The sequence below is a fragment of the Vulpes vulpes genome, chromosome 15 (genome assembly GCF_048418805.1).
Source record: "Vulpes vulpes isolate BD-2025 chromosome 15, VulVul3, whole genome shotgun sequence".
Lineage (NCBI taxonomy): Eukaryota > Metazoa > Chordata > Mammalia > Carnivora > Canidae > Vulpes > Vulpes vulpes.
Genome location: NC_132794.1, coordinates 11,564,458 through 11,577,461, shown reverse-complemented (window position 1 = coordinate 11,577,461; position 13,004 = coordinate 11,564,458). Strand labels below are relative to the sequence as shown.

The 13,004-nt window shown below is 50.2% G+C and overlaps 1 protein-coding gene across 6 annotated transcripts in view; it reads left to right on the top strand.

Annotated features, from left to right (window-relative positions):
* The first annotated feature begins 313 nt into the window (after nucleotides 1-313).
* Nucleotides 314-13,004, top strand: part of IFNAR2 (interferon alpha and beta receptor subunit 2) — a 56,501-nt gene continuing 43,810 nt past the window's right edge. For 3 of the 6 annotated variants that reach the window (XM_072740787.1, XM_072740784.1, XM_072740783.1), the window contains exons 1-4: nucleotides 314-546; nucleotides 9,654-9,741; nucleotides 10,773-10,814; nucleotides 12,467-12,590. In XM_072740787.1, coding sequence (XP_072596888.1) covers nucleotides 9,687-9,741; nucleotides 10,773-10,814; nucleotides 12,467-12,590 — 221 coding nt within the window. In that variant the 5' untranslated portion in view covers nucleotides 314-546; nucleotides 9,654-9,686. Of the gene's footprint in view, nucleotides 547-3,929; nucleotides 5,264-8,941; nucleotides 9,105-9,653; nucleotides 9,742-10,772; nucleotides 10,815-12,466; nucleotides 12,591-13,004 lie in introns of those variants that run through there. The other 3 variants (XM_025985147.2, XM_025985146.2, XM_025985148.2) reach the window with 3 other exon arrangements.

The window sequence follows — 13,004 nt, the reverse complement described above, 5'->3', positions numbered from 1 at the left end:
CATTCATTCATTCAGCGCATTTTTGTCGAGTGCATAAAGGGCTGCTCTGCGCTGAGGATCCCAGGTGAACAGAGCCCCAGCCCCGGTCCCCGCCCCCGCTGAGCTCCGGGGCCGGGGTGTTCCGGGGTGGGGGGTGCGGGGAGTGGTAGGAGCCGGGTCGGTAAACGTCAATAGAGGAACCCGTCGGGTGCTCCGCCCCCCGCCGGCGACCCGGGCGTCCGCGAGCTGCCCGAGGCCGCGCTCCGAGCGCGCAGGCTCTGCACACGGTCGCGCCCGGGGAAGGCGGCCCCGCCGAGCGACCTCGGCGACGCCCCGCGGAGCCCCCGGCCGACCCCGGCCGACCCCGGCCCCGCGCCCGCCACAGCCCCGGGGCCGCCCGCAGCGCGCATCCGGGCCGCCGGCGCCCGAGCCCGAGCCCGAGCCGCAGCCGGAGCCGAGCCGGAGCCGGAGCCGCAGCGGGAGCCGCAGCCGGAGGGGCGGGGGCGCGGGCGGCAGCGGGGCCCGGAGGCCGGCACCCTGCGGGGAGCGCGAGCCCACCCTGCCGAGGTAAAGGGGCGGGCGGGGGGCGCTGGCGCGGGCGGCCTCGCGGCGATCGCCGCCTCCCTCCCCGCGGCCGCTTCCCGGAATCGCTCGCTGGTTCCCGGCCTCCCCGCGCTCCGCCTCCGCCCACGCGGCTGCCGGCCCCCGGGGCCCCCGCCCCGCCCCTCCCCGCTGCGCCCCCCGCCCCTCCGCGCTGCACCCTCCGCCCCTCCCCGCTGCACCCTTCGCCCCTCCCCGCTGCACCCCCCCGCCCCTCCTCGCTGCACCCCCCCCGCCCCTCCCCGCTGCACCCCCCCGCCCCTCCTCGCTGCACCCTCCGCCCCTCCCCGCTGCACCCCCCGCCCCTCCCCGCTGCACCCTCCGCCGCTCCTCGCTGCACCCCCCCGCCCCTCCCCGCTGCACCCTCCGCCCTTCCCCGCCCCTCCTCGCTGCACCCTCCGCCCCTCCCCGCTGCACCCTCCGCCCCTCCCCGCTGCACCCCCCCGGCCCCTCCCCGCTGCACCCTCCGCCCCTCCTCGCTGCACCCTCCGCCCCTCCTCGCTGCACCCCCCCCGCCCCTCCCCGCTGCACCCTCCGCCCCCCCCGCCCCTCCCCGCTGCACCCTCCGCCCCTCCTCGCTGCACCCCCCCGCCCCTCCTCGCTGCACCCTCCGCCCCTCCCCGCTGCACCCCCCGCCCCTCCCCGCTGCACCCTCCGCCGCTCCTCGCTGCACCCCCCCGCCCCTCCCCGCTGCACCCTCCGCCCCCCCGCCCCTCCCCGCTGCACCCTCCGCCCTTCCCCGCCCCTCCTCGCTGCACCCTCCGCCCCCCCGCCCCTCTCCGCTGCACCCCCCGCCCCTCACCCCCGCGTCCCCCGCCCCTCTCCGCTGCACCCCCCGCCCCTCACCCCCGCGTCCCCCGCCCCTCTCCGCCGCACCCCTCGCCTCTCCTGCTGTATCCCCCGCCACTCCCTGCTGTACCCCCTGCCCCTCCCCGCTGCACACTCCGCCCCTCCCCGCTGCACCCCCGCCTCTCCCCGCTGTGCCCCCCCGCCCCTCCCCGCTGCGCCCCCTGCCCCTTCCCCGCTGCAACCCCCCCGCCCCCGCCCCGACCCGACCCACCCCCAGCCGGGCGGGTCCGCGGGGCATCCGCCGCGCTCCTCCGCGCGCTCCGCTCCCCGCCGCCCCCGGGAGCCCTGGGTCTTTGCACGGTGCCCCGCGCCCCGCGCCCCCGCCCCCGCCCCCGCCCCGCTCCCACCGAGGATGCTCGGGACCCCCGGGGCACTGGGGGCGGCGAGACGTGAGCCCTGGAGCCGTGCGAGGGTCCTGTGCCTCGGAATCCACTGGGCCTTGCGAACCTGGGGTGCCCCGTCTCTGGGGCCTCGGTCGGGTCCGCGGCCGCCCCCGCGAGGACACCCGGCGGGAGCCGGTCACCGAGGGGCGACGGGGGCTTGGGGGCCCGAGGTCCTTCCAGACCCCCCAGCCCCTGCTTGGAAGCTGGGTTGGGGAGGAGGGCGGGGAGACGGGGATGTGGGGAACCGGGTGCGAGTGGATGCTGGAGTTTCAACCCCGGGGAATTCAGCTAGTGGTGAGCGGCGACCTTATGGAGCAACTCTAGATATCTCGCCTCGTTTTAAAATTCTTGTAATATTTGTTTGGTTTCCTTGCTTTTGTTTGAGAAGAGGTCTTTTATAAACAGGCCGGAGGGGTCACATCTGCGTCTGTTGAGCAGGGGGGTGCGGAGGGGGGCTCAGGGACTCTGCACTGGTCCACGCTCCCCAGGGGTCCTACTACCTGACCCCGGGGACTGAGACCTCAGGCCGTCCCCTGTCGCACACCTTGGCAAGGTTTCTGAGTCACCTCCCTCCTCCCGCTTGCCTTTCCGGTTTGGGGAGAAAAGGATGGAAGCAGAGTCCACACCAAAATGTGCCCTGAACACTGAGGGGGGCACTGGAAGGGATGAACACTGGGTGTTCATGTGGGAACACTCTATGTTGGGAAATTGAACTCCAATTAAAAAAAAAAAATACATAAAAAGAAAAAGAAATGGCCAAAAAAAACCCCAAAAAACAAAAACAAAAAAAACCCAAAAACCAAAATGTGCCCTGAAGGAAACATCTTTTCAACTTCCCTAGCAGTATGGGCTTCATTGATAAGATTTGACCTGTTAGTTCCAGGAAACAGTTTGAACTTTTTAAGTTCTAACAGTTCACCAGCTGGCTTTCCATTTTAAAACATCAAAAATCTGCCGGGCTTTTTTATTCCTACCTGAGTTTCCTCTAAAGTTCCTCGTGTATTTATCTAAAAGTTAAAAAAAAAAAATCTCCCTGAAATTTGGTTCCTGTGATTTTTTGACAAATGGTAATTTGTCTAAAAAAAAAAAAAAAAAATTAGAACCCCAGCCCCAGAGATAGTCTTGGAAGTGAAACTATTAAAATATACGTTTCATCTCTCCCACTTGCACACAGTGCTACTGAACTCATTTTTCTGTTCTATTTATAAATATTCAAACTGTTGAACAGTCAATGGCATATAATCTTTGACTATCAGCCATCTTATCTTAGAAAAACTAAAATGCCACTGAGTGTAAGATGCACTTTTTCATGTAAAATTTTTAGGAAGTACTAAAACACACACATTCTGATTTCAGAGATGTTTGGATGTAAGAAAGAAACGTGCATTTTTTTAAATTTTTTTTTGAAACGTGCATTTTATAAAGTGTAAAATGTCATCTGAGCAGAAGCAGAGCTTGACAGTACTTTGCCTGAGGATGCTGCATTCATTCTGAGAGTGAAGCTGCTTGGTGTGCGATTATAGGAGAATAAAGGAAAAGGTGTTAGTTGGGGGAGCAGGTAGGCCGAAGTGTCCTGGGAAGTCCAGAAAAGAGGGAAAAAAGTGAGAGACAGGGAGGGATTGAGAGCAACTGAACATTTTCTCTGGAGCCAGCAGGAAAATGAGGATGCTTGGTTTCCCCGTAAGCCAGAGTCCACGGGAGAGAGTCTTAAGCATTGTTTGTGTTCTTGTTTTAATTCTGAGGGCTTTTTATTTATATATAGTTAAAATTTGGGGTGCCTGGGTGGCTTAGTAGGTTGAGTGTCTGACTCTTGCTTTGGGCTCGGGTCTGGACCTTATGGTTGTGGGGTTGAGGCCCCCATGGGGCCCTGTGCTCAGCACAGAGTCGGCTTGGGATTCTCTCCCTTTCCCTCCCCCTCCTCTCAAATAAATAAATAAATAAATAAATAAATAAATAAATAAATAAATGTATTTATTTAAATGTATTTACAATTTGAGTATGCCTGACCACCAGAAACTATACTGGCGAATCAACAACAATCTTAAAAAGACTCCCTAATAGACAGGAAAGAAGAAAACAGGGCCTTAGCATACTTGACTTTTTCCTTTTCTGGCAAAGGGGCAGTAGTCAGAGGCCGTGAGATGGGGAAAGTCAGCTGGGTGAGTGGGAGCTGAGAAAGCCAGTGCCAGGATCAGGAGAGCCATCCGCAGGCCCGGTGGTTGACCTTGCCTCACCTCTCCACTAAAGCCAGTGCACCTGCGTGCAGAGCGTGTACCAAATCTTCCAGGAGAAAGCAGGGCCCCAGTATCCTTACATCTGTCTCTACCTTGACTGAGCACCCCATCCCAGAGCCAGTCCTTCAGGCTCAAGAAACTGCTCAGTCTTTACAGAACAAACTGGAAAGTCAGGGTTAAGGAGGTTAAGATTTCACTCCACTATATCATAATAACAGATGACAAAGCCATCTAAGTACCAGCGAGGTGACTGGAAGTGATGGGCGGGAGGAAGGAAGGGAGATAACGACATGGTTTGCAAAGGAGTCTTACTTAAAAAATAATATTACAGGACACCTGAGTGGCTCAGTGGTTGAGCATCTACCTTTGGCTCAGGTCGTGATCCTGGGGTCCTGGATTTGAGTTCCACATCGGGCTCCCTATGGGGAGCCTGCTTCTCCCTCTGCCTCTGTCTCTGCCTCTCAGTGTCTCTCATGAATAAATAAATAAAATATTTAAAAAATAAACATAAAAATAAAAAATAATGTTATTCCTAGATTAGAAGAAAACTTCTTCCAATGGCCTTATATCCTACAACTTGATAAAAATAGGAATTCAATTGGATAAGCTCAAAGATGAGGATATTTTGAATTAGGATGGAACGGGAGATTGTAGACTTAAGGGAATAAATTGACTGCCATGGAAACATAACCTCAGAAGAAGTAAGAAGAAGGAACAGAATAGATACTGCTGAAAATAAAAGCTTTTTTAAAAAAGGAAAGGTTTGATTCAAGCCCAGTGAACGTAAATGAAAAAGAAAGACAAGTCAATTAGGAAGAATCTGACGTGGAAGGTAAAGAACAATCAAACATTAAGATAATTGGGATCCCTGATGTGCAGAAATGACAAATGGGACAGAACATGCAAGTAAAGGTAAAAGAGAAGAAATTTTCTTGAAATGAAGAAAAAATGGTCTATAGGCCCAAAGAAGTTTTTCCAGGAAATTTTCATATGGGAAAGCTCAGCATCAAGATAACTTAAGTGATTTACTTTTTTTTTTTTTTCAAGAGAAGACTTATTTAGGAATCCAAGAAGAAAAAGTAAACAAAAGAGGGACAAACCAGACCAGCCTCAGACTCCCTAGTGCTAAATGCCAGAGGATGGAGGTTCCCAGAAGTGTTCTAAGTGGAGGATACTGTCCCCAGAAGGGTGTTTTATTCAGCTAAGATGTCATTTGAGGTAAGAGTCAACAGGCAGGCCTTCTCAAATATGAACGAGCCAAGGGAATTCAACACTCAGTGAGCCCTCTTTGGGAAAAACTGCTGGTTTGGAAAAATTCAGCAAATTAGCAAATTAAGAGATAAATCAAAATAAAGAACCCAAGCGTACCATAGAGAACTCATGCTCAAAAGGAGCATTAGTAAGTGTTTATATGAATGTAGAATTAATATTGGACAGCTTTGGAAATTGTAGGTAGAATAAAATGTGATTGTTATATCAACCTAGACACAAAAATCAATAAACAAACAAACAAAAAAAGACTTAGGGAGGAAGATGGGAGGGAAAGGAGAGTAGTAAAATTCTCATCTTTGAAAGTATGGATCAATAAATATGGTTTAATAGTAAAAGGTGCTGTGAACATATAATACCCCAACTTTCTGATGTCTCTGTCACCTTTTCTTTGACACATTACGAAGATATTTTAGGAACTTATTCTTATCTAAAGAGAAGAAGAATTCTAATTCCAACAATTCCTTCAGTCTTTTGAGTTTTCTTTCCCAAGTATAGTTAAATTTAGACAGAAATGGTCTGCATGTGTGTTAGGAAGGCCCTAAATACACATGCATAGAAAGATCTCTGGGATTATGTCCGCCTAATGTTAATGATGGAAATACCTGGATGCTGGAATTTGCACTGTTATACATTTTTAATTTTTTAAATGAGCACACAAGAGAAGTTCTACAGAAATAAGAAAGCCATTTGAAAACTCAACTAGAAACAAACATGCCAAGATGTTAAAATAACAATGGTTAGTCTTGGGTGGTAGAAATAAGGATGATTGTTATTTTCTTCTTTCTATTTTGGGGGGTTCCCCCCCTAATTTTTAGGGGGAAATATACATAATTGTATTTGTGTAGGATTTCTAAGTCCAGTCCGTTCATTACTCATTGACTACCAATGTTATGCCAGGTGTCAGGCCAGATAGAAGAAGAGACCCTAATATTCTCCACCAGGAGACTGGGAAGCCTCAAACTCCTTGAGGGTTGGCCCATCTGTCCGTCTGTTGGAGGAGTTGGAATTCAGAGAGGAATCATTTCACTTTCTAGTGTCTACTTGAGCAGGGCCCTGAAAGGCAGCAGGGTTGGCTAAGGTGTCAGAGGTGAGGGTTGCTCCAGGAGCAGTGGAGCAGGGAGCCAGGGTAGGGTGAGGGGTACCCAGAGAGCCAGGGCAGGGTGAGAGGCACCCAGAGCTGGGCACCTGTGTGGAGCAGTGACTCCTGGGAAGACCAGGAAGGCTGAAAACAGCCTTGAATTCAACCCAAGGCGCGGGATGCCTTGTCAGGTGACAGGGAGCTGCGGACTGGGCTGGCTACAGAATGTTCTGGTCCCAGAGCAAAAGGAAGATGCAGGGTTTGCGTGTCTATAGAGCAAGAAGTTTAGGGAAGGCCCTAAACTATAAAGCTTTTTCTTTTCTTCCATTGTCTCTGTCTCCCAACTTGTCACTTTCATTTTTACATTGTAACGTCACCCCAAGTAAAAAAATAAAATTTTACATCGTTAACAGGCATTTCCCCATTCTACTTTCTGCTGTGCAAAGCCAGATCTAAGAGCATTTAATTCGTATGGGGAATCACCAGATTACATAACTGGCATCTCACAGCACATATTAAGAGGGTACCTCGAACTAACCAGAAGAAGCAAACTTAGGCCAGACTTGGGGAGGAGGAAAGAGGTCCCTCCAGGCACACGCCTGCCCCAGAGGCATTCGCTCATGCCCCAGGGTTACTATCAGGGCCAGCACAGCTCTCTGCAGCTGCCCGATGCCACTCTGCCCCTTGCGACTCTGGGCACACATGCACTTGGGACCTAAGGGAGCTGGGATCCCCCCTCTTGCTAGCCGCCCTGTACCCCAGCCTGGGTTGGGCTCATCCAGCCCAGAATCCCTCCTTCCCAAGGACCTGCTGTCTCTCAACCCCAATATCCAAAGGTCTTTATTGTTTTTTTAAGATTTTATTTATTTGTTCATGAGAGACCCAGAGAGAGATGCAGAGACATAGGCAGAGGGAGAAGCAGGCTCCCCACAGGAAGCCCAATGTAGGACTCGATCCCAGGACCCCAGGATTATGACCTGAGCCAAAGGCAGACGCTCAACCACTAAGCCACCCAGGTGTCCCATCCAAAGGCCTTTAAACCTCTGCCCCTGGACGTACTAGACACCTGGGTCAAGGCTGACCTGGATGCTCATCTTCACCAGTCCAGCTAGCTGCCCGCCCCCCCGGGTGAGGCCAGCCTGGAACACGGGCAACGTCCACCCTGCCAGGCCCCCGTCCTGCCTGCTTCCCCACCAGGAGGGCATCAATACAACATGGCACTTTCCAGCGATGTGACCCAGCTGGTACCCCACTCAGAGGACATCAGCAGTTCCCATTGTAGAGAGAGAGGCCAGACAGGGCCTGGGACCCCATCCCAGGGGGGAAGGAGGGCAAGACCGAGTGTGAGCTGAGGCTCCAAGCTCACCATGGATCCCTCTGTCCCATCAGACTTCGTCAACAGAACACAAGTTCAAAAATAAGATCATTAGGAATTTCAAGCCAGCCACAGGAAGGCAGCAAACCAAGCGCGGAACCCTTCTGCCTACAGGACCCAGGAGGGAAAGTGAGGGAAGAGCGAACAGAGAGAAGAGTGACCACAGCTATGCCTTAGGGAGGTTGATCTGTAGTCAGGGTGAGTTCTCAGGCGCTTGGTTAACGATTCCAGGCAGGATGCCAAGACAGGAAATTAGATCTTCTAAACAAGCAGGAATCTAGTTACTAGACATTGGGTTGGAAGTGGAGTATAGGTCCTCAAGAGCAAAGAAGGAGAACACACATTCCCCTGGCTCACAGGGGGTGAGTGACTTATAATTGTGTAACTGCGTGTGTGTGTGTGTGTGTGTGTGTGTGTGTGTGCGCACACATGCCTCTCAGCCGCTGAAGAAATGAAGTGTTCTACAGATGAGAGCAAAGGTGAAGATGTGCCACCATCAGGAAAGGACAGAGGAGTGAGAGGCCACAGGGCAGATGTTCAAGTGCAAGGGGGTGCCACCCCCATGTGGCATTCTGCGCTCCAGATGCGCCCACAACCGTGCAGGCCGCCTGCCGGGGAGTAATGGTGGGAGATGACCTCACGCGTCGCAAAGAGCTCTGGAGATGTTCCCAATGGGCACAGAATTGTGGCATAAGTTGTAGGCAGAGGTGCCTGGATAGCTCAGGGGTGGTGGAGTCTTCAGCAGGGTTGGCAGTTTTAACCTGGAATCCCTTGGATTCTCTAGGAGGGCACCCTGGTGGGACCTGTTGCCCTCATAATCAAGAGGACTTTTTTTTTTAATTAATTTATTTATTTGACGGACTTTTTTTTTTTTAATTAATTTATTTATTTGACGGAGAGAGAAAGAGTGCACAAGCAGGGAAAGGGAGAAGGAAAAGCAGGCCCTGTGCAGAGCAGGGAACCAGACAGGGGGCTCGATCCCAGGACCCCAGGATCATGACCTGAGCGGAAGGCAGACGTGCAACCACTGAGCCCTCCAGACACCCCCCAAGAGGACTTTTTCATTTGTTTTGAACTTGAACTAACGTCTGCTACTTTGTGGCCTTTTTTCAGTCTCAACTTGGGGCCTGAGGCTGCTACCGTGTTGGGGAGTACAAAACACCCAGAACCTATAAGACCCAGTAGCTTGGGTAGAGACAGAAGCCCTGAGGCATAAAATTCAGGAAGAATTTCTCAGCTTGGAGTGCGGAATGTTCCTGACTCTGACTCAAAATGCAGATGCCAAGAAAGAAAAAAGCTTTAAAACTGAAAACATATACCTCAGAAACTCATGGGTGAGATTTTTTTTTTTTTTTTCAAAAGCCAGCATGAGCAAATCAAAGGGCAAGTTGACAACAGAGGAGAAAAAGATGTGATTTGTATAACAGACCAAGGGCCAGGTTCCCTCATACTTAAAAGAGTTCCTACAAACAAACCAATAAGAAAACAAGCTACAACTCAGTAGAAAGATGAGCAAAGAAACACACAGTTGACAAAAAAGGAAATACAAGTAGCTCTTACATGTATGAAAAGGTAGACAAGTCTGAATAGAGAGATAGAAGTGTGTGTGAGTGGGGAAAAAAATGGTTTTTATTTACGAATTTGGTTTTCCAAAGTCCAAGAGTGGGGTGTCTGGGTGGCTCAGTCAGCGAAACGTCTGCCTTGGGCTCTGGTTATGATCCCCGGGTCCCGGGATCAAGTCCCTGTAGGGAGCCTGCTTCTCCCTCTGCCTGTGTCTCTGCCTCTCTCTGTGTCTCTCATGAATAACAAAAATAAAATCTTTAAAAAAGAATAATAATTACCTGCTTCAGCATCTGGATCACCTCATACTGATTTCCTTTCAGATGTGAAAGTAAAGAGAAGACTTAATAACCAAGATGGTTTGGAACCAGAATGCTTCCCTGATTAGACCACAGAATCTGTATCTTGTGGGTAAGTGTTACTTTTGCCTGAGCCCTTGTAGGAGCAAGCCAGCCACGTCACCATCCCCCAGAGCCCTGTGGGGGAGTAGCAAATGGATTTCCCTGACCAGGGGCCCAGCATCAGCCTGTCCAAGGCCAAGAGCTAAATGGATCATAGATAGGGAGCCTGGACGGATGGTCTGGTTTCTGCCCTATTCTTCATTTTAGGAAGACAAACAAATACCCAAGAATGACTCGGTGATGATGGAGAGTATCCTCCTAAGCACTGTGAGGAGTTAATTTCTCTTAATTCCCTCATTCTAATCCAGGGAGGAGTTTCTCATCCTACTCCCAAACTTAGGAAGGGGCCAAGTCCCTTACCTCCTAGCACATCACCAGACTGAAAAGTCATCCCTGAACTTTGGTTTCTGTGATTCATTTATTCCTGACTTTTTTTCTGCAGTCCTATTCCACTCTTTCTCTACGTTTCTTTTGATTCTATTTCACTGTCACTGTGTCATCTGTTCCATAGCTTATCAGTAGGGGATCCATGAGTGGGACACTTCTCCCTTTATAGGACTCTCCATGCCTGTAACCCCTCCAGTCCCAACAGTCCCAAGTCACTGTGACATCCAGAAAGCAAAGGAGAGTCCCCAATTCCTGTCACCATTGATTTTCTTCCTACACCACCCTTGACAAATGTCTTTAAAATGTAAACTAATAACCTGTGAAATTCATAGTCTGAGATCTTCTCCAGACAGATGACTGTTTCTTGGGGCGCACGCCCAACCAGTCAGCCCTGTTATTCCACATCAACCCCCAGACAGACCTTATTTTAGATTCACTCGGGTGGAAACCTGTGGACCATGTGCTGCTGATACCAACACCCATCCTCCAAGAACCGTTTACTTGAGCATTTTTTAGCACGAGGAAGTGTCGATCCAACATTAAGACGCGGGTACACACACACACACAAAAAAAGCCAGGCTCAGAGCAAAAATTACAGATTCAGCCTGGAGAGGGTATTTTTGCTTATCTAATATTTTTTTTTCCTCTTCCCAGTGTGTATCAGCTTCGTGTTTAGCGTGTCATCTGCGTTTCCTGGTAAGAGATTTTCTTGGCTTGGCTGAATTTTGTGGAAGGGCCAGACTATTGGGGTGACCATTCAGAAGTCTAAAATGTGGGGAATTTGATTTTTGATCGCAGAACTGTTGCCCATTTTGTTTGAATCCTTTTTCTTAGATTTTCTCAAATACTCTCCTTTTTCTCTGTCAACGGAGCCAAAATTAGCCAAATTTTCATATTTCTCTCTCAGAACTCTTAGAAGAAATTAACACCCTCCCAAAAAAGGAAATAAATTAATTAAAATGACACCAGAGGTCATTTTAGAACTCATTAAAAGAGACACCTGGGTGGTTCAGTGGTTGAGCGTCTGCCTTTGGCTCGGGTTGCGATTCCGGGGTCCTGGGATGGAGTCTGGTATCAGGCTCCCTGCTCAGCGGGGAGCCTGCTTCCCCCTTTCCCTCTGCCTACTTGTGTCTCTATCTCTCTCTCTCTCTGTCACATAAATAAGATCTTTTTTTAAAAAATTTAAAAATAAGACTCCTTAAAAGAATATTCGATTTCAAACCCCTTAATTGAAGAATGAGAAGGCACAGACTATGTCAAACAGAAAATAATCCAGAAATAATTTCCCTTCATTTGCATTCTTCCACCTGCTGTCTGGTACCTGGTGCCAGACAAAGGAAAATAATTTTTTTGAACCAAACATCTTGCCTGCATCTATAAATCTGTCCACATAATCTCATTCTGCATTAACTCTGTGTCCTACCTTGTGATGAGGGCAGGAGATGAAGAATTCACAGCCAAGAAGAAAAGTCCTGAGTCTAAATCACAGACAACTTAGAGGATCATAAAAATTGAATTTGGAAAAAAAAAAAAAAGACTTGAACAGGATTTGACAGGTAGAGCTTTCGAGTCTCACTTGCCACCAGCTTCCCAGCTACGTAACATTGTATAACTCAAGTGCTCAATGTATAACTCAAGACTCATAATATGGTCTGCAGAATGGGTCTCTCACTAGCACTGACTTCATTTTTTTTAAGATTTTATTTATTTATTCATGAAAGATACAGAGAGAGGCAGAAACGTAGGCAGAGGGGGAAGCAGGCTCCCTGCAGGGAGCTGGATGAGGGACTCGATCCCAGGACCCCGGGATCATGCCCTGAGCCAAAGGCAGACGCTCAACCACTGAGCCACCCAGGGGCCCCTCACTAGCACTGACATCAGCACTGTTGCTCTGATTAAATGCCTGGGAAGGGCCAGTCAGGGCATGTGTCATCTGCTCCCTCCTTCCATGACCTGGGAGTAAGTGCACGGGAGGTTCAGAGGAGGGAAAGCAGGCAGTGGGCTGAGCTGCTTAGGGAGCCTGCAGGAGGGAGTTGAGAGAATGAGATGGACACGGATCATTTTGATCCAATGAACCACTGAGAGTCCACGATGACTGAGTGAGCCCAATTCTGTTTCTGCGGTGCTGAGTTCTGTTTCCTAAGCTGGCCTGCCCCTAACGATGTGTTGCTCGTGAATGATTCTTTGACTTCATTTCTTGTCTCCACTAGAACCACCTCCTTCCTGGGTTTCCAAGACCCCGGCTGGGGTTTCTCTGCTGGGCGGGTGGGCTACAGATCCCAAAGAACAGATGGGACGACCCTGGGTTCCAGATTCAGTGTCTCTTTCTTGTCTCCCGTTTCCTTTAGATTTGTCGGATAAATTCTGCACTTTCAAGGTGACTTTTCGAAATTTCCGGCTAATCTTATCATGGGAATTAAAAAACTATTCAGTTGTGCCAGATCGCTATACATTTCAGTACACGGCCATAAGGTTGGTTTGACATCTCATTTTCTTGCTTGCTTAAGTATATTAGCTTTCTATTAATTGGGGAGTGGGGAAGAGTTGTGACCTGACTTGTGCTGGAGGTCCTCTCTTCTCTCCCACTCTCTCTATTCTGAATTCAGAGCTTTAAAAGGCCAAGTCCATTTTGAATTAAATTGGATACTTTAACAAACCTCAGACTGGCTTTGACAAAGCTTGGATTTATAACCATTTCTACGGGTTAAAGCCGCCGAAGCAAAATAATCACTGTGTATGGTTCTCACAATTACTCCTCTCACTCAGCTAAGCCTGAGCATTTCAAGCGCTATTTTCAAGAGAGAAAGAAATAATAAAAGCGCTGTTTTCTGAGGACAGGATTCCAAAGATCTGGTGACCATATTGATGTTGTGTTCACTTTTCTTT